General features: G+C 38.4%; 1 protein-coding gene across 1 annotated transcript in view; it reads right to left on the reverse strand.

The window, feature by feature from the left end:
- The window catches only part of Dhc62b (Dynein heavy chain at 62B), a 962,114-nt gene that overhangs the window by 81,880 nt on the left and 861,856 nt on the right, over positions 1 to 18,378 (reverse strand). Inside the window, exon 31 of the mRNA XM_070302893.1 lies at positions 5,558 to 6,024. Within this exon, the coding sequence (XP_070158994.1) occupies positions 5,558 to 6,024 (467 nt within the window). The remainder of the gene's footprint in view (positions 1 to 5,557; positions 6,025 to 18,378) is intronic.

Raw genomic sequence — 18,378 nt, forward strand, 5'->3', positions numbered from 1 at the left:
ATTTGGGCATTCTTACATGTAAACGCTCCTGAGACGAAGCGTCGCGGTCCTTAGTTACGCATATCTGGCGACTCGTTGCTAACGCACGAGCGGTGAGTGGGGGGCAATAGGCGTGAGCCACGGAATCGGACCGAAATGTGCAAGTAAATCCCAGCACTAATATAGCTCATCAATGTTATCTGGTGTAGAACTACATATACAACAATCAGAAAATAAACAAATCTTCATAAATAATAATAGCAAATTGATCTTATATATCGTGGGATTTTATGCCTTAATTTGTGCGGGAATCGATTGCGAATGAAAGTATTGCAGTAAAAACAGTAATCTTCTCAGTAATATTTATTGTGAAATTGTGAAGTGAGTTTCGTGACGTGTTGCCCCGTTCCTGCCTGTCTATTGTACCGGACTTGCAAGTAGCTAACTATTTTCAATTATAATTTAAAAACTAAACTTTGGACAAAATTTTGTACAATATAAGGAAAAATCGTCTCAGAATTTGCTCAAGAATATGATATTTCAAGGACGTCAGGTTGTTTTGAATTATTTTAATAATATATATTATTTAATTAATAATAACACTTAATATATTAATAACACTGGTCGACAAAATACTTTTTTTGCCTTAAGTTCTACCAAGTCATTTCTAGTAGATTTTTTAGAGCTGATTACGAATCTGGCTATAAAAATGGCATATCACGTCAAGTTTTTGAGAAAATCTTAGTTAAAGTTGCTAAAATAGGCCTTTTTGATACTTTGGCGTGAGTTATATATTTCGATAGAGATACTACAAATGACAGCGACAGCTCAAAATAAAGCTCAAGACTTATACTTTATGATAAAAATGCCAGAAGTCCCAGGCAGGAAAGGTTTTCCTGAAAAAAGTGGTTCAAAACATAAGAAATATTTATCACAATGTCATACGTCTCTAATTGTCCGTTACTAAAATTTTTTTAAATTATTCTAATTATGAAAATCGATATGTATACGTTGGCCTGATCACTCATCACAAATCACGTGTTGAAATTTTAAAATTAAAAATAGAGAATCTAAAATGGCAAAACAAATTTTTGAAAAGTCATTTATATCATGAGTATGTGCAAGTTTATTATTTTTACGGCGCATGGTTTTGAGATTAGATTTCACTTCAAAAACTGATTTTTGAAAAATTTCAATCCATACTTTCTTAATCTTTAGGAACCGCAACTAACAGTACAAGTTCCATATGTTTATGGCGCATCATTTTTGAAGTATTAACGTTCATCTCTTCAAGAGATGCTTTTTGAACAATTTCATTTTAGGTTGATTTAATTTCTTAGAAACCTCAACAAATAATACAAGTCCCATATTTTTTATGCATACCGTTTTCCAGATATTAAATTTTATCCCCAAGGCAAAGTGGTAGTTCTTAAAAATTTTTATTATATTTTAAATAAACTCTCCTAGGAATTTAAATACACGGCACAGATCCCCATATTTTTACGATACGTTTTCGAGATATCACTCTCAATGCTGGGTTTCTACTATACGGTAAATAAATGCCTCTAGGAATTTTAACAAATGATGCAAGTCTTGTATTTTTGTGGCGCACTGTCTTCGAAATTAAATTTCATCCTTAAAAAATGATTTCTGAAAAATTTTTTCTCATAGTTTGTTGGTCTCTCTAAGAATTTCTACTATTTGAATAGATTTCATATTTTTATGGGGCATCGTTTTCGAAATATTAGTGTCCACTCCTAATGGATGGTGTTCGAAGAATTTTATCTTATGATCTCTTAATCATTGTAAAATCTTCAATTAAAACACACATATCATATTTTTACAGTGCTGTCGCACATTCCCGTTACCCAGAAATAGTTTACCTCCAAATGACGGCTATTAAAAAATTTCACTGCTATAATCATTACTCTTAATTAAACTGTACAATAGCAAAAATTATCTGTTGAGTGAAAAGGATTTACAAAAATACATGAAATTCGCCTAAAAAAAATATTAAAAATATAAAAATGCGCTAAATATACATAAAACTCTACAAAAAACAGAATCTTTACAAAAAATAATATTTCTCCATTCAAAAAAATATTAGAAAAATTTACAAAAATAACATTTAAAAAAATATATAAATTAATAATATATAAAAATATTAAAATTATAAGCATTAAAAAGTATTGAAATCATAATAAAAGTAACCAAGTATATTGTAGATCGAGTAAAATAAATTATCTTGCATAAAATGTAGATAAACTTTGATATTAGCGCCGATTTCACCGATTTCAATGATCTTGACATATGTTGTCAAGGACATGACTCTAAGTAACTTGCAACAAATTTTGGCCGTCACTCGTTGTTTATAACAAAATTATTAACAATTAAATGATATGATAAGCATACGTATTAAATGCGATAATCTGAATTTCTCCATGTATGAGCTTTTTATATTTAAGTTGTATATTTAAGTTGTATATTTAAGTTATTAATTATATATGTAAATAATCGTATGGGGGAGGAGCTTTAGGATTAAACCAAATTTTAATATTAAATCAGAAATAGGTTTGGATTAAGTTATATTTCCTAGAAGTAGTCCTCTCTCGTGCGGAATCTGTTGCGTCCATGCATATACTTTACAACGCGAAGCGAAGTCCACCCTACAATTCTTGTGTGAGTGGGAAAGTGTAAGCATGGATGCAGTGAGTTCCGCTTCTCCTCCCCCTCTAATTTCGGAAGATTAACCTAACCCAAACCAAATTCTAGTTTTAAATCAGAAATAGGTTTGGATTAGGTTATATTTTCCGGAAATGAAGTTTCCCGTAGGGGGGTATGAGCAGAACCCACTGTAACCACGCATATACTTTACAACGCGAAGCAAGGTCTACCCCACAATTCTTGTCTGGATGGAAAAGTGTTGCGGGCTTGTATTTATGCCGAAATATATGCAGTCTTATGTTGCAAGCATCAGTCAGTCACTATCTTCAATTGTTAATAACATTGTAATAAACAACGAGCGACGGCTAAAATTTTTTGCAAGTTACTCACAAGGGGACCCCGCAACATGATAAAAATGGATTTTGATGGGACTCAGGTATGTTGTAGAGGTATTTGCCCTAGGTACCAGGCTAACGGGAATTTATGCACTACGGCTTGGTTTCCGAGAAAATCTACGGTAAAGTTTCACGCGCGGTATGTATACCAGTAACTGTGCTGCGTTGTCGAGCAAGCGAGCGCGGCGCAGTAGGCAAGGTTCACGGCTGGCACACTGCTGGCCCGTGTTCAAGTCCCGTCGGCGCGCGACTTTCTTTTTTCAATTTTTTTATTTTTTTTCTCGTTTACATATCTAATCTTACTTAATATCAATAACAAACATTGCATTACAAAGTTGCGGGGAAAAAAATTGCTATACAACGTACGGTTTTTGGTAAGATTGTGTACAGTTATAAAACAAGCTCTTATTGTTAAAATCAACGATCTGCCCCATTTTCGAAATTCCAAGTATTTCGGCACCGTTCGCTCCTGTGTTTACCGTTAATGACCTTCCCCTTTCCTAGGGGGAAGACCTTAACGCAGGCCTCCCCTGATATAAGTGAAATTTGAAAAATAAAAGAAGTGTAACATGGAGAAAGCTGCTGGTCTAGAAGAAGGATCACCACAACCAGGTCCGTCACAAGAAAACACATCGGACACAGAAGAGAGAGATGAGCAATCGAAGGGTGAATTGACAAACGCCCTCAAATATTCCGAATCGTTGCTCCGAAATTTGAATTTACTCACGGATACACCGCCAACCGTGATTTCCGCTGCTTCTATTGCAATGGGAGAGATTTGCATAGGCAGAGAAATTGTTGATATGGTGGCTGATGGAAAAATCATCGACGTCGAGGAGCTGATCGGCATTGACGAGTTTGACGAATTACAGGAATATTCGCCGGTAAGTTGAATTTCTATGAGTACGAGTTGTTTCTCATTTTGTGCGAATTTATTGAAGTATACAATAATGTATCATGTATAGTGCAAGGGTGTAGCAGGAGAAGGTGAGGAATACATTGCTGAAGAATTCGCACCAGAGCCTAAAGATTACATTCCATTATCGTACAAAGAAAGAACAGTTGCTCTTGCTGCAGCACATCCAAAGTGGTCCTTGAAAACTTTGCAAAAAAGAGGATGCTCTCGCTTAAAACATATGTATTATATTTATCGATGGAGAGACGATGTAAAAAAAGGAGGAACCAACTTTAAATGGAAAACTATTGATAGTGAAACATACGAACGATTTCTGGAAGCACGACAAAATTTGGAACAGGTAAACAATTTCATAAAAACTAACAATAAATAACACATTGAAGAAAAGTGTAGAGTATTCTTATTATTGAAAACAGCGGAATCACATGCGTCTGATATGTTACGATTGATTAATTTTATTCTTATTCAGGTCACAACACGGACTTTACAGCAGTGGGCAATGAATGCTGCGTTTCCTTTTTTATCCGATTCCTTCCATTTCACCGCTAGCTTGACTTGGGTTGAGCAATTCAAAAAACATCATAGGATCAGACAGGGGCTTGAACACGGGCCAGCAGCGTGCCAGCCGTGAACCTTGCCTACTGCGCCGCGCTCGCTTGCTCGACAACGCAGCACAGTTACTGGTATACATACCGCGCGTGAAACTTTACCGTAGATTTTCTCGGAAACCAAGCCGCAGTGCATAAATTCCCGTTAGCCTGGTACTTAGGACAAATACCTCTACAACATACCTGAGTCCCATCAAAATCCATTTTTATCATGTTGCGGGGTCCCCTTGTCACAGCCATGTCCTTGACAATATATATCAAAGTCTGATATCGGTGAGATCGGCGCTAATATCAAGGTTTACCAAAAAATGGATGTATGAATTATATATATATTGTTGCGTCCCTGCGAGTCGTCTGTGACCGTTATTCCTGAATCTGCTGTACCCGTCTCCGGGAGAACTAAGGGTTGTTGTTAAACAATGGCGTTCATCTGAAGAGAGATCGGCCATCTTAGAGTCTCGCGACGGATGCCATTCCGGGCGGACGTATTCGAGATTACGATAACCGTTATTGTTCTGTGTTCCTTGTATAATAGTGTTCTGTGTTATTATATTAAAGTTCCTTTCGTTCTTTCAAAGGAGTGTTAATTATTTATTTGCGGTACGCGAGTGTCGGTTGTGTCACGCGGATTCGAGTTATATCGATTTCGATCCGCATTTTGGGGGCTCGTCCGGGATACAACGGAGTGGATTAGTGTTGCGTCCCTGCGGGTCGTCTGTGACCGTTATTCCTGAATCTGCTGTACCCGTCTCCGGGAGAACGTTGCTAAGGGTTGTTGTTAAACAACGGCGTTCATCCGTCGCGAGACTCTAAGATGGCCGATCTCTCTTTAGATGAACGCCGTTGTTTAACAACAACCTTTAGCAACGTTCTCCCGGAGACGGGTACAGCAGATTCAGGAATAACGGTCACAGACAACCCGCAGGGACGCAACAATATATATAATTTGCCGAAAAGAGAAGACGCGATTTTTGGAAGTGACTCAAACATATTACCTCATAATATTGTTTTGTAAACTCATTGGTGCCTCGGTAGTCATCTTGACACTGTCTTGTAAAATGCTAACAGGGAACTGATCCGATGGATAACTGGTCAACCACAGACGAAAGCTTGATACAGTATTTGCATGATCAAGATTCTCGCAGATTTTCTCTAAGTTGGGCATCCATGAAGCCGCTAAATGACAATTTTGCAAACAGATCCAGAATCCTTCTGTTTGAGCTCGCTCAATCATTCTTTGCGCTATAGGTCCTTGACCTTGACCTAACGAAATTGACTCGAAACGCTCAAGATAATTCATACTCTCTACAAATTTTAATAATGCGCCCATAGGATCGGATCCAGCGGACAGAATAAATATAAGAGGTATCAGGCAACTTGAATCGGCGTATGCTTTCGAAATATCAAAAGCAGGAGGTATCACAAAGGACAGACCCATTCCATTTTCCACGAATCGTTGCACCTAACAAATTAAGTTTAATTGTTAAATTAAATTGGCATAGTGTTAATAACTTTAGCGATTTAATGAAAATTTTTAACTTCTGTATTTTTCTGAAGGAAAAGTCTCGAAATGTGGATTTAAGCCAAATTAAAAATATTATATAAATAATGCAAAACTTTATGAAATGTTCAAGCAAAGTAGTAAAAATTAGGTAAGATTAAAATATTGTAAATTAAAACTAAACAAAACTAAAACTTTTGTTTAATTGAATAGCTTTAATTACGCAGTGGAACTATTAGTCACTGGTGACCAGACTGGTGACCAAACTAGATTGCTAACTGGGCCTTCGGACTTGCGTCACATGAGATTTCCGGTTGTATGAGAGAAAATGATAGCGGTCCTGTGTGTGTAAAGCGTATTATTTGGGTGAGTCTTACTTAGCGTCGATGTGTGTCGCTCAAAAACTTATCAAAATAGTTAAATGCAGTGCTTGTATGGATAATATTATTTAGAAAATAAACAAAATAAATTAGCAATACTAATCAATTTAAGAAATAATAGAAGATTAGTATATGTCACGATGTTCTTTCTCTCATACACCGGAAACCCTATCGGATGCAAGCCATGCTATTGTAATCGTGACAAGTTAGCAATCTAGTATAGACATATGTGCTGGTGACATCGAAAATCTCGAAATTCGTAAGACTGAATTTTTAGTTTTTTATTTTTTATAAAAATTATTTTTTAAGGGAGAATTTGGTAATTATTTAGTATAGTGGAGCTAGCTCCAATGACCTTGACCTTGACATATGTTGTCAAGGACATGACCCTGAGTAACTTTTCCTTAAAATTTAATCGGTGGTCATTGTTTATTAAAAAGTTATAAACAAAAAAAGTTTCAGAAATTTGCTACTTTCTGTCAGTGCTAAAGGAAGTAATTGATATATTGGTTATATGCAATATATGGGAAGCAGCTTTGATGACCTTGAGCTTGACATATATTGTCAGGGTTATCACTCTGAGTAACATGCAAAAAAATTTAGTTAGCACTTATTATTTATTAAAAGATTGTTCTACAAACAAAAGTTATGAAGCATTAATATAAGCAGAAGCATAAATTTTAGTTTTAAATCAGAAATAGGTTTAGGTTAGGTTATATCTTTCGAAAGTGGAGCTCCCCTCCCCCCCCCCGTAGGGAGGGCGGAATCCACTGCGTCCACATATACACTTTCCCATTCACTCAACAATTGTGGGGTGGATCTCACTTCGCGTTGTAAAGTATATACATGGGTTCCGTCCCCCTACGGGGGGAGGCGCCACTTCCCGAAGATATAACCTAATTCAAACCAAATTTTTAATCTAAATAATTACTAAATTTGGTGAGTTATGTTGTATAACCCAAACCAAATTTTTGTTTCGAATCAAACTTTAACTTTAAATATTTTAGAAATTATAAGAGACCGCCGATTAAGTTATAAGAAATAGTTACTCAGGATCATGTCCTTGACAACATATGTCAAGGTCAAGGTCATTGAAGCTGGCTCCTCTGTACTAAATAATTACCTTTCTTTGAGAAGGAGGGTTTTTAACAATTACATCATTCTTTTTTTTACTATACAGGGTGACACGCAACGAGCGCCCAATAAGTACATAGCGTTATTCCTTAGCAAAAACTGAGTCAAAATGTCCTGAACCATTTTTTTTATAACGCTTAATAAAGAAATTATTATTGAATAAACTCTGGCCAACCAGCGCCGACTTTTAGCCGGGCGCATGTCGGTAAGCTGCGCGCCTGATAGTGTGCGTGAACGCTCCGTTGCCGCTACTACAGCAGCGTTTTTCCTTCGCGTATGCTGCTAGCATGCAATATTTTTACGCATCATAATAATAAAAATAATTTTGTTTGTATTAAAAATCATATTTATGTAAAATATTGTTGAATAAAGTATCAGAGGAGTCTCTGGTTTTGGGGGGTGTCGGGAAGAACGCTTAGAGTCCACGCACACGTACGTTGGTCCGAGCCGCACTTCGCGAATATTCGCACTTACACTCAATTCGATGATTGTCTGCCGGTTGATAATGTCCTTTCGTTCACTGAGATTCTTGTGAACACCGTGAGATTGATTTCTAGATCCGATCCGAATAGCAACCAAATTCCGAGAGTTTTGTCGATTTTTCCAAGGACAGCGTGCGCTATGAAAGACCGTTACTCGAGGAATGATCGAGGATCACCGGAAGAGTCGATATCGACGCAGGAGTGCGGAAAAGCTCCTGAGAGCTTGATTATGATTGGCTGATAGCGTGGTGGGATGCTGATTGGATTGATAATACCGGCATCGGGATTGGGTTGAGGTCGCGTATGAGAGAGAAAAGGAAGAGAGAAAGAATACTAAAGAGAAGGACTAGAGTGAGTGAGATGATGGTGATGAGATTGCGCAAAAGTCGCGATATTTTCTGAACAAATATAAAATAATTCAAAAAATACATAATAAAAAATACTTTATTATAATGTTTTGAAAAGGTGTCAAGAATATGATTATAAGAATATGCAATAAAAAATAAGATTTTTCATAAAAAAAAATAAAATTGACCTCGAAATAACTTTGAATACCATCACCTACAAACATTCTTATATCAATTTATATTCCCCTTGAAATACTGCAACTTTTATTTGAAACATTTTTCTCTAGAAACGAAATATCTGGAGATAAAAATTCGTCATGCTTTATTTTGTCCATCCTGTAAAAATACTGCAAAAAAGATTATTTCTATTATTACGAGATGTATAAGAATATTCTATGTTAGCGGCGAAGCGGTCACGCATATTATCAGGCACCCGGCTTACTGCGTCCAGCTAAAGATCGGCACTAATTGGCCAGATTTTACTGAATAATAACTCCTTTATTAAGCGTTATAAAAATGGTTCCGGATTTTTCGATACAGTTTTTGGTAAGGAATGATGCTATGTACTTAGTGAGCGTTCGTTGCATGCCACTCTATATATTATTTTAATAACATGTAAAGCAATCGAGTTTCGAGAATAGGCTTAATAAACAGCTTAAGTTAGTATTATAAAAGTAGTATGCTATGCAAGTTCTAACTTTGATTCTCTAAAGGGGGAGGGGAGAAGCACCGAATGAGTCTCGATTGCGTACGTTACCGAACGGATACGACAATATTTCCTAATCGGACACAGTCCCGATCGGATACAGGCTCGATCAGACACAGACCCAATCGGACACAATTCCGATCGGACACACATGGTTGCAATTGGACACAATCCCCATCGCGAAGCTAGGTCCACCCTACAATTGTTGTGTGGATGGAAAAATGTATGCGTGGACACAGTGGGTTTCGCCCCCTTCTCCTTACGGGGAGTTCCACTATCAAAAAGCTAGGAACCTTACTTCGCATTAAAATGTGTATGCGTACAGGCAGTATGTTCCGCCCCCGCTATGGGGGGCTCCACTGTCAAACAACTAGACACATAAGTTTGCGTTGAACCTAGTTTCGCGTGGAAAGTTGTAAACCTATGTGGAACCTTACTACGCATTAAAAAGTATATGCGTGGTGGCAGTATGTTCCCCTCCTCCTTCCCTATGGAGGGGCTCCACTTCCAAAAAATATAACTTAACCTAAACCTATATATTTCTGATATACTGTGTCCGATCGGGATGGTGTCCAATTGCAACTATATATGTCCGATCGGGCCTGTGTCTGATCGGGATGGTGTCCGATTGCAATCATATGTGTCTGATCAGAACTGTGTCCGATTGGGTTGGTGTCCGATCGAGCCTGTATCCGATTAGACATGTGTCCGATCAGGTCTGTGTCCGATTGGGAAATATTGTCCTGTCCGATTGGTAATTTGCGCAATCGGGACAATCTCACAGAAACTCCATTACGGATTCGGGATTTAACATTCGAAGTGGTTAAAATATGATTCGAATATTATAAAATTGACATTATCCGATAGTTCTTTATATATGAAACCACCAACTCTATTATATTTATTCGATTTTGAAAAATGCATAGATCATATGTATTACTGGCTATGCAAAAATATTCATATTGTAAATGAAAAATTCAAACAATTTGTGACTATTTTACAACATAACAATATCGCTAATGTATGCGACGCTATAAAAGCGATACGTGAAAGTGATATGTTTGACAGAGAATCACTCATAGATTGCGAGTTATTGACATGTACTTGTAAATGATATTCTTCAAGATGCTTGTAATAAATAAGTTATTTTACTATTTATCTGTGAATTTAATTATTTATCCCATCCTTTATGTATGAATAAAGACGGTGTAATAGATATGCACAATCTGCATACTCGTGAACGACTCGCGCTATTCTTTTCCTACATGCATGCGATTGCCTCGTGCTATCCTTCTAGCACCGCCTTGCGAACACCTTATCTTGCATTATCCACGTGCATGCAAATCATTAGCGCTATCTCCCTTATACCCATCGTCTTACGAACGCTATCCTTGTCGCATCGACTTATGAATGACATCTTTCTCACACAGCCTCGCATACGCCTCGCGCAATCCTTCTCCCATACATTACGGACACCTTGCGCTATCTCTCTCACACCTATTCGCGGATGCGTGCATTCCCTCTTCCCCGCGGACCTCTTGCTTATTGGTTTCGCCGCGATCCCCCTCTTCTCTGCGGTCCCCTCGCCAACAAATTTCGTCGTGTCTCCCTTCCCCCTCCGCGAACCCCTCACCTACAGGTTTCGTCGCGGTCCTCCTCGCCCCTCCGCGGACCTCTTGCCTACCGGTTTCGCCACGGTTCCCCCGTGTGACGTCATATTCCCCGCAACGGTTTCCTCTCGTTTTTCATCCCCCCCTCGGAAGATCTGAGTTAGAACCCGCATAGCTATACTACTTATGAAAAATATTTTAACAAAAAAAATCTTTTTATTTTTATTTAGTTTTTAGTTTTCTACATGTTCTATGAACAATACAGGATGTCTGATAATAATCGCCCCACATCCTTTCACACCGCGCGGTAATACTCGCGCAAATTGGCGGATCTTTTTTAATTAATTTCCCATTCATTATTACGAAAATCGCAATAATAAAAAGAAACGGTATTGAACTTTCCTACTCAGTTAACCCGCTCTACTTGCACATTACGGGTGAGGCGATTATTATCAGATACCTTTCTTGTTTTATTAATTTAACATAATATTCTATTAAATTCTTTAATCTCTTCTCTAATTCTTTAATCTCTAAATTCTTTTTAATAGTATGTTTAAATTGTTTTTAAATAAAATAAATATAACAAGGAAAACGGGCTAACTAAGAGCTCGGCGCGGTAGGCAATACGCAAATTTCTTGAATTAACGATTTTTTATTCGAATGAACGTTTCAGTCCACTATATTTTGAATCATTTTCAACATTTGTTGACATAACAAAACGACTTCCGATTGATTATGATGTTGATCTTGATGTTTAAAAAAGTCAAGATCATTAATCTTTTTCATCGCTCGGTTAGTCAAAAAAGTTCTGATTGCTTTCCAAGACCCACTTTTCGAGATCCTAAATCTTTCTAGCTTTGCATGAAAAGTTGGAAATTTATGTGGAACCGTACAATCATAGATTTTGTTTTGCATCTTGTAAGCAGGAACGGTGTGGGGTGGACCTCGTTTCGTGTGAAAAGTTGGAAACTCGTATGGAGTCGTACAATTATAGACCTCGTTTCGAACTTAAGCAAGAGCGGTGTGGGCTGGATCTCGCTGCGTTTTGCAAAGTATATGGATGAGTTTTTCTCTCACCCACGCATGTACTTTGCGAAATTCATTCAATACCTTCCTGTGCTTTGGACGTGAAACTGTAACGATGCACCCCAGTGTTACCCTCCATTGTTACGCGGCCGCCGATACGCCGGAAGTCCGCCGCCCGACGAACACGGTTCGGGCAAAATGCGGAGGCGCTGAGCGCCCATTTTTTAAACGAGAGACAAATCGCGTAAACAGCGAACCGCCGTTAAGCGCGCGTAACCGTCAAGAGCCGGTGACGCACTCGGGTACCGACCGACCGATACCAAAAACACCCGAGTCGCGCGCGCCGGTTCTATAACGAAAACACCGTTAAGACAATAGGCAAATTACGCAGACGCGCGCGTCGGAAAAACCGTATAAATAGAGCGCGTTTTCGTCTATCGGGACCAGACCTTCCGATCCACCAGAGTCAGTAAGACGCCTGGAGAATATCCTAGATATTCACACAAAGCTCCTACGAAAGAGAAAACGGGGTTGGGCGTACCCAGCCTCCGTCGAGAGTTTGCGGCATCTCGAACGAGCAATCCTTCCGAATTATCGTTAGAGGCAAAACGGGATCGGACGTACTCGATCCCGCCAAGCGTTCTCGGCACCTCGCAGATTCCTAATTACCTGCGTGTACCGGCAGCATTCACGGAGGATCCCCTCATGGAGGGGAGTTCTCCACCACGAACGGTTCTCGTCAGCCGCCACGCTCCTGAACCCAAGCGAATCCTTTTCGCGACTCCGCTAAACCAACGCTAGTAAAATCCGCGCGCATCACGAAATTCCCGACCGACCGCCATCGACACGCCGAACTCGCCATTAGTACGGAGCGCTAAGTCCCATGCCGAGGGACGGCCCGCATCCCTACCGCGACACTGATTGACGTGCCGGAATCGATACCACCATCCCTACGCGACAAGGGACCGCCCACCGGGACTACCGAAATTACCGCCCGTACGATCCACGACCCGATAGCTAGCGGCACCACGCGAATCCGCGCCGTGCGATATATAATCAATAATCCGAATCTCGAAACGGCCGAAGATTAACTGCGCTGCATTGTATGCAGTAACTCCCGCACTTGTATTATCCACGCATATATACATACACGCACCTACTGTATCATAGAGAATTACACACTCACATTCCACGTACACACACGCCCCGGCGTAGCGTATATTTCGGCGATCTCGAACACATCTTATACATACACACACACATAAATAGCTCGTACACTCAACCACTCATTGTACCTCACAAACACGCTCTAACACAATAAATCTTTTGTTACAATTATATGACTGAGAATTTGTATCTCGATACCCCTTTCTCGAGCCCGGATCCCGACCGAGTTGTCCTCGCCCGTCTCGCGAAAGCGGAACGTTACAAAACTAGGTTTATAATTATACGATTTCATATGGGTTTGCAACTTTCTGCGCGAAGCAAGATCCAATTCATATCTCTCATGATACAATTCATATCACTACTTTAAATTCAAAAGGAAGTTTTTAGTTATACGATTTCTCATGGGTTTGTAACTTTCTGCGCGAAGCGAGGTCCATCTAATACTTCCATGTATTTTATTCCTTCATAACTTTTTATTACTAATCGAGCGATCGGTCAATGACCTCGACTTCCTTAGAGATCTAAAAAAATGGCTGACATGATACTAGCCGTTATAGTCATCTGAAATAAAAAAAACCAAAAAGATTCTTAATCTGTATAAATGACTTTCGCATGAACCAGAATAAAAAAAAAATATTAAAAAATAAAAAATGGCAGTCTCAAAAAAAATTTTCATTTTTCACCAAAAAATTGGTTAATTTTGTAAGCCGCAAAATTTTAATTTTGCAAATATCGAATTCTAGTTCACACAATAATCACACTTACATAGATTAAGAATCTTTTTGGTTTTTTTATTTCAAATGACTATAACGGCTGGAATCATGTCCGCCATTTTTTTAGACATCCTGGTTGAACCACTATAACTCCGAAACAAACAAATATTTTTGTTTGAAAAAAATTCAGTATATATTTGAAATGTTATTTAATAAACGTACAAAGTTTAAAATTAATGTTTTATACTTTTCTTGAAAAAAATTTTCAAAAATCGCTTTTATTTTTAAAGCGTCAAACTAGGAAGACCTCTTAAACTGTTTAAATTTTACTTAACTCCTTAAATCTTAAATAATACTTCCTTTTCTTATAATTTTATATTATTTCTATTTATGCAATCAGATAAAATGCATCTATTATAGTTACGAATAATGGAAATCAATAATTTTGATTTTTTATTTGATATATAAAAAATATCTACTTGTGCATTCTTTTTTTTACATCAAATTTTTAACCCCCTTTTTCACATAGAATATTAGATTCAAATAAAACTACTTCACATCAAACTATGCCATAGCTGCTCCCTAGCTGCAATATTTAGTATTGATCGAATCGTATAGAAACGTACGATCAAATTAAAAGTTTCATTATAGTCCAGTCCTTCTTGCTGACTGAAACCACAGACAACCAGGCGTGCTTTGTATCAATCAACATCACCATTTCTTCAAACTTCGTTTGATCCAATAGATCCAGAAATTTGAAATAGACTTACAGTTCAGAGGTAATTCATCAGAATCCATGTAGAGTTTTCTTTCAGTGAATTCATCTCCTCACTTTGCCAGGAAAATCTATCAAGTAATCTGTTGGCCTCATTATAATTCTTTGGTCTGTCTATCTCAGTCAGTAACTCAATAAGTCGCGAGGGAGATTTCAGTTTCTCCTGGCTCGTAAATTTCGTTTTGGTATCTGGACGAACTCACTCCTTTATCAGATTCAGCAACAGTTTCTTCTGGAGATTCAATTGACAACTGCCTCATGAGTTCTAGTCTCTTTTCGGTTTCTATAGAAAGTAATGCAAGAGACTTACCAGCACTCTTAGGTTCGAATATTACATTCTTGCTTCGAACTATTTGATTTCTCGTTTTGATCCATACACAAAATCCATCGATTTTAGTTGAATAACCTACAAAGATTCCATACTGTTTCTTGGTGTGCCACTTCTTGTTCTGTTTCTTGGTGTGCCACTTCAATGTTCCTTTGGTACATATACATAACATCCAGTCCCAAAGACGTAATGCGCGCATAAAGTATTTTCAGATTCGATAGTCTTTCCGTGAATATCTCATACGGAGTTTTTCCTTCAATGCTACTTGGCCCTGTGCAATTAGATAGAAGTTCATAGATAGCGGTATTCACCGCCTCTGCCCAAAATGACTTTGAAAGCTCCTTGGTTAGCGGTATGGTTCTCACTGTTTCTACCACCGTCTTGTTTGTCCTTTCAGCACATCCGTTTTGTTCGGCGTGTACGGATTAATACATGAACTTCATTCCATCCATTTTCAAAAGTTTGCGAACTTCCATGTTTCCAAATTCACGACCACCATTGCATTGGAATCGTTTGACAGGCTTTCCGAGTTGAATTTTGATAAGCATCTCTTCAATCTTGCTTACAATCTTAGACTTTTCCTTAAGAAAGTAAACCGTGCAATATTGCGTGTAATCATATGTGAAGTATACAAAATATTTTGCTCCACCGAGTGACTTACATTCCGCAGGTCCACAGAGATCAGTATGAATCAGCTCTCCAGGTTTCGTAGCGCGCTACTATCAAATTTAAAAGTGTGCGATGCTGATTCCCCTCAAAACAAGTATTGTAGAATTCTTTATTATCTTTTGCTTCAATTTCAACATAAGCAAGAAATATCTGTGTTTGGGAGTCGACCTCGACGAGATCGCCCTAAACTTGAGAGAGACGCTCAGAGATGAGCGACAAGCGGTGTGTAACGCGAATCCGTAGATCCGCTGGAGGATAAGGTGTTGATAGACAAGATTCGAATGCAGATTATTTTGATTTCGTTTTATTTAGAAGAATAGGAGCGAGCGACGGCACGTATTCCGCGGTTCCGACGGATATCTTGATTATCCTGTTAATTACTGCCCTTTTGCGCGGTTCGGAAATCTTGATTAAGAGCTTCTTGCTAGAAACTCTCGCGATAACGGAAATCTTGACCGCGAACACGGGATGGAATTTAACGGGAGGCAGAGGACTTTCGCGATGCGGGGAACGAGCGTCGGCTCTCGGACTCCAAACAATTAACTTTCACAATGTTTTAGCACGAAAATAGAAATACTAAAGCGTGAGGTTTTCCTGAATTGACCGCCGTGAGAATATGTGCGCGATCGTATGCGAGACAATTCGGAATTGAGACGAGTAAGCCACTGTAACTCCGATACGAGCAAGAATAGAGACAAAAAGTTGATCGAGCTCGATGAACGTCGACCGGCTCGAAACGTCGTTACAGGCAGACTAAATCGACAGACCGCGGAAACTCGCGCTCTGCCGATGGGAATAACAAGGTTTTTTCGACGTCGAACCTTCGAGATCCAGCTGTTTGTCACAGTTTTTCATTTCGAATATCACGCGATCACTCGCTGATCGGCTGATCGACGGTGTTTACCCTCGCTCATGTTTTGATTTCGGCTCTTACCGTTCAGATTTGTCGGTTGAATTTACAGTTTAAATTTATCGATTAAATTCAACGTTTCAATCTTTAACAATCTGAACATGACGCTTATTTTGGTGCTTTAAGCGCTTATGCCAGATCTGCAGCATTAGATCCTCCTTCGACGTTAGATTTACCATGCTTTTATATGAGGTTTCTGGTCTTGTCACACGTATCACTATTTTGAATAATTGTCCAACTCAAATACCACACACCTTTTTACAATACCGTGCATCACGAATTTGCACTCGGTCTTCGATGAAATGTCAAACTATTCAACAAACTATTATTTATTGATGTCACGGGAAGTAAATTTATCCGTACAGTTGGTGCATAGAGCACATTGTATATGCACTCTTTCAATCACTGACCGTCGACTTGTCTGCCTCATATTTAATCGTATCTTTTTTTAGTGCTTCCATCGTTGATTGATCATCAACTTCGATTTTTACAGAAGTCGCGAAGCATTCAAACGTTTTAAACTATGTATTATCACTGATTATATGATTGGTTGCACCAATAAATTCACAATTCACGATTTATCGTTATTCGACAACTATAACCTCACTCACATACGCCTACTCGGCATCAGTCACTTTCTTCGATTTTGCACTTGGACAATTTCGATGAATGTGTCCCGTTTCACTACAGCCATAAGACTTCAAAGTTTTCTTTTTTATTTTGACATTCTCATTTGTGAATTTCTTCTGCTTACATTTATCTCTGCTGACATCTTCACGCTTGCTTTTATCTTGCGATTTTACTTTTACTGCCGTCAGCGCCAGTCCGTCTTGTTTTCGACTCTAGTGCTGCCTCCGCTTTTTGTCAGAAATCAACAGCGCCACTAAATTTTCAAATGTTTGCTGGTCATCAGGCCTAAACTACCATACTTATCGCAAGTTTTCATATTCTTCTGGAATCTAATAGTTTTATCGTAATGGATGACATATCGAGTTTAATGTTAAACTGCTGCATGTGTAATATGTCTTTCGAATTTCGAGATACGCGCCATTATATTGTCAGATGGGTTCATGAAGAAACCGAAATATTCTGCTTGCACAACTTGAGTAGCCTATTTCGTTTGCTGCTCAAAAATTCCGTAATGTTTCACCTACATGTCTCGCGCCTTATCACAAGTCACTAATAGTGCCAGCACCTTAGATTTGAGTGTTCTTACAATTATTTGAGACGCAGCACGATCCGCCTTGTCCCAAATTCTTAATTTAACTTGATGGTTATCGGCTTGCTATTCGGCGGTTGCTTCCGGAATGAGACTTTCTTGCTTTACATTATCACCCACGCATACTTCATATGTGCCCTCGGTTTCACGCAAAAGATTTCGTACCGTGAACTTGTAGATATTTTAATTTTTAGCTCCCTATAGTTTCTCGATCGTCTAATATGATATATCTTTTATGTTTATTTCCGTCCAAAAAAAATTTAAAACCGATCACCGATGCTACTCTTGCACAAGCACGACAAAAACGATCACGCCGAAACAATGCCATACGAAAGTTCTCGAATGCTTACGAAACCGTGCAACATGCACTTCTTGAATGCTTACTTCGCGATTAACAAACCATGCTTTGCTACTATGGTAATGCTTCTGTGATAGATGTAGGAGCGAAGTAAACAATTAATATGATAGATTTGAAGTTACATATACGTTTATTTTGAACACAACAATAAAAATAGAAAACTGATATGCTTGTGCATGCCTTTGTTCAACTAGGGAGACATTAGACCGATCTATTACGCATTACGCGTGCGTGTGCAGATTCACACAACATGCCGACAACTTTTAGAAAAATAACTCAAAAAGAAAGTAGTAGTGCTAATTCATTAATGCACGTACCAATGAAAAGATTTAACTGTTTCCCACAATAATTTTACATTATTTCTTTTTATGCAGTGAGATTAAATGCATCTATTATACTAATGAAAAACAAACTAATAATAAAAAACAATAATTATTCTTTTTTGTTTGATACATAAAAAGTATCTATTTGTGCATTCTTCACGCAGTAGC

The sequence above is a fragment of the Polyergus mexicanus genome, unplaced genomic scaffold, assembly GCF_030449975.1.
Source record: "Polyergus mexicanus isolate NDT 795.1 unplaced genomic scaffold, iyPolMexi1.0 SCAF_10, whole genome shotgun sequence".
NCBI lineage: Eukaryota > Metazoa > Arthropoda > Insecta > Hymenoptera > Formicidae > Polyergus > Polyergus mexicanus.